General features: G+C 44.7%; 1 protein-coding gene across 1 annotated transcript; it reads right to left on the reverse strand.

Annotated features, from left to right (window-relative positions):
- Window positions 1-485: 485 nt before the first annotated feature.
- Window positions 486-953, reverse strand: LOC121437338 (40S ribosomal protein S24-like). The gene has a single exon (XM_041637211.1). It carries the CDS (start codon window positions 949-951, stop codon window positions 550-552), a length of 402 nt encoding a protein of 133 aa, XP_041493145.1. The 5' UTR covers window positions 952-953; the 3' UTR covers window positions 486-549.
- Between the last annotated feature and the right edge of the window lie 1640 nt (window positions 954-2593).

Here is a 2593-nt window from a genome sequence, read left to right on the forward strand (position 1 = left end):
ATGAGCAGTCCAGCATGTGATTACTTACAAGGACACAGGACGATAAGCAGTCCAGTATGGGGGGGGGGGGGCAACTGTCCCTTTTCCAAGATAGAGTGAGTGTAAGATTTTAGGAAAAATGTCATAGAGTTGAGGGGGGGCTTTTAGAGTTTTTCAATGGAAACCTCAACAAGTTCATTTCTGTGAGTATAGTTACTTGAAATATGGATGTTAAAAATGAACGTCGAACTTGCATGTTGTCCAGGCATCTAAAGAAGTATTATTTTTTTTTCTTTCAAAAAAAATTTATTATGTACGCAGTGTTCTGCCTGCACACCAGTAGAGGGCACCAGATCGCATTATAGATGGCTGTGAGCCACCATGTGGTTGCTGGGAATTGAACTCAGGATCTTTGGCAGTCAGTGCTCTTAAACTGAGCCATCTCTCTAGCCCAGCCACCTGATGCTTCTAATACCCAATAAACGGCAGACTCCAGACACATAAGCTTTTTAGTTTATTTGTCCTCTGGGAAATTGTCCGCAAACCACAGCAGATCAAGTCACCGTGGATCTACTCCTTTGGCTTTTTGCCAGCACCAACATTGGCCTTCGCAGTCCCCCTAACCTTCTTCATTCTGTTCTTGCGTTCCTTTCGCTGTTTTCGGGAGGTCTTTTTCTTCTCATAAAGGCCATGTCTTGCAAGTCTGTGTTTGGGTTCATTCTTCTTTGCATAATCGAGAGAATCATAGATCATGCCAAAGCCAGTTGTTTTCCCACCACCAAAATGAGTTCTGAATCCAAATACAAAGATGACATCTGGTGTGGTTTTGTACATTTTGGCTAACTTCTCCCGAATCTCTGTCTTTGGTACTGTTGCCTTCCCAGGGTGAAGGTCATCAATAACCATCTGTTTTCTTTGAAGCAGACGGTTGGTCATGAACTTCCTGGTCCGGATCGTTACTGTGTCATTCATGATGACGGCTGCGCCGAGCTGCTAAAGCAGGAAAAGAGCAAGAAATATTATTTTAATTTTATTTTTATTGAAAAAAATTTCCGCCTCCTCCCAGCCTCCCATTTCCCTCCCCCTCCTCCCACTCCCCTCCCCTTCTTCCCACTCCCCTCCCCCTCCCTCTCCAGCCCAAAGAGCAGTCAGGGTTCATACCCTGTGGAAAGTCCAAGGTCCTACACCCTCCCCCCTCCGTCCATACCTAGGAAGGTGCACATCCTTTTTCCTTTTTCCTTTTACCTTTTTCCTTGGTAGCTCTTAATATTCTTTCTTTATTCTGAATGCTTTGCGTTTTGATTATTATATGGGGAGGAGATGTTTTTTTTTTTTTTTGATCCAGCCTATTCGGTGTTCTGTATGCTTCTTGAACCTTCATAGGAATATCTTTCTTTAGGTTGAGAAAGTTTCCTTCTATAATTTTATTAAATATATTTTCTGGACCTTTGAGCTGTACTTCTTCTCCTTCTTCTACTCCTATTATTCTTAGGTTTGGTCTTTTTATTGTGTCCCAGATTTCCTGAATGTTTGTGATGAGAGTTTGTTGGACTCACTGTTTTCTTTGATCAGTGTGATTATTTTCTCTATGGTATCTTCAGAATCTGAGATTCTTTCTTCTACCTCTTGTATTCTGTTGGTTATGCTTGTTTCTGAAGTCTCTATTCATTTACCTAGATTTTCCATGTCCAGCTGGCCCTCTGTTTGTGTTTTTTTCCTTCCCTCTATTTCAGTTTTCAAGTCTTGAACTGTTTCCATTATCTGTTTGATTGTTTTTCCTTGGTTTCCTAGGATATCATTCACAGATTTATTCAATTCTTCAAACTTTCTGTTATACTTCTCATGCATTTCTATAAGGGCATTTTTTACATGCTGTTTAAGGGCGTCTATCCCTTTCATAAAGTCAATTTTTTCTACTTCTTGATTATGGTGTTCAGGTCCTCCTGTTGTGAGGTTGCTGGGTTTTGGTGGTTTCATGTTGATTTTTAGATTGTTGGGTGAATTCTTGCCTTGGCGCCTGCCCATCTCTTCCTCCGAATGGTCCCCTATGGATCTTCTTTTATACGATCAGGTCTCCTTGCCCACTGATGAACCTTCCCAGTGATGGCATTCCCCAGTGATGGCTCTCCTGGTGCCTATAGCAGATCTCCGTGCTGGTAGCTCGTAACCAAAGCGCCTACCTTGCTTGCTGCAGGCAGGCTATTGAGACAAAAGAACTACCACCTGCCCAGTTGCCCTCACGATTCGGCCCCAGTGCTCAAACAGGCTGATCTGGGTGATTTTATGTGCCTGAAGAGGGGAGGGAGGCAGAAGGGGGGGTTCTGGATGCATGCTGGGTGGGATAGGAAGAGAGAGGCAGTATCCAGGGAGTATAGCCCCTGCAGGAAGACTGGGAAGTATGGGGGGGGGGGGGTAAGGAAGTCTGAGTTCCGTGTCCCAGGCTGCTGCCAAGGTTCCGAAACTCACTCACCCTGGTGATGGCTCTCCTGGTGCCGAAATCAGATCTCCGTGCTGGTTGGGTAGCTTGTACACAAAGCGCCTACCTTGCTTGCTGCAGGCAGGCTACTGAGACAAAGGAACTCTCGCCTGCCCGGCTGCCCTCACAATTCGGCCC

This window comes from Microtus oregoni, unplaced genomic scaffold, assembly GCF_018167655.1.
Source record: "Microtus oregoni isolate MIOR12 unplaced genomic scaffold, Mior012 000052F_000, whole genome shotgun sequence".
Taxonomy (NCBI): Eukaryota; Metazoa; Chordata; class Mammalia; order Rodentia; family Cricetidae; genus Microtus; species Microtus oregoni.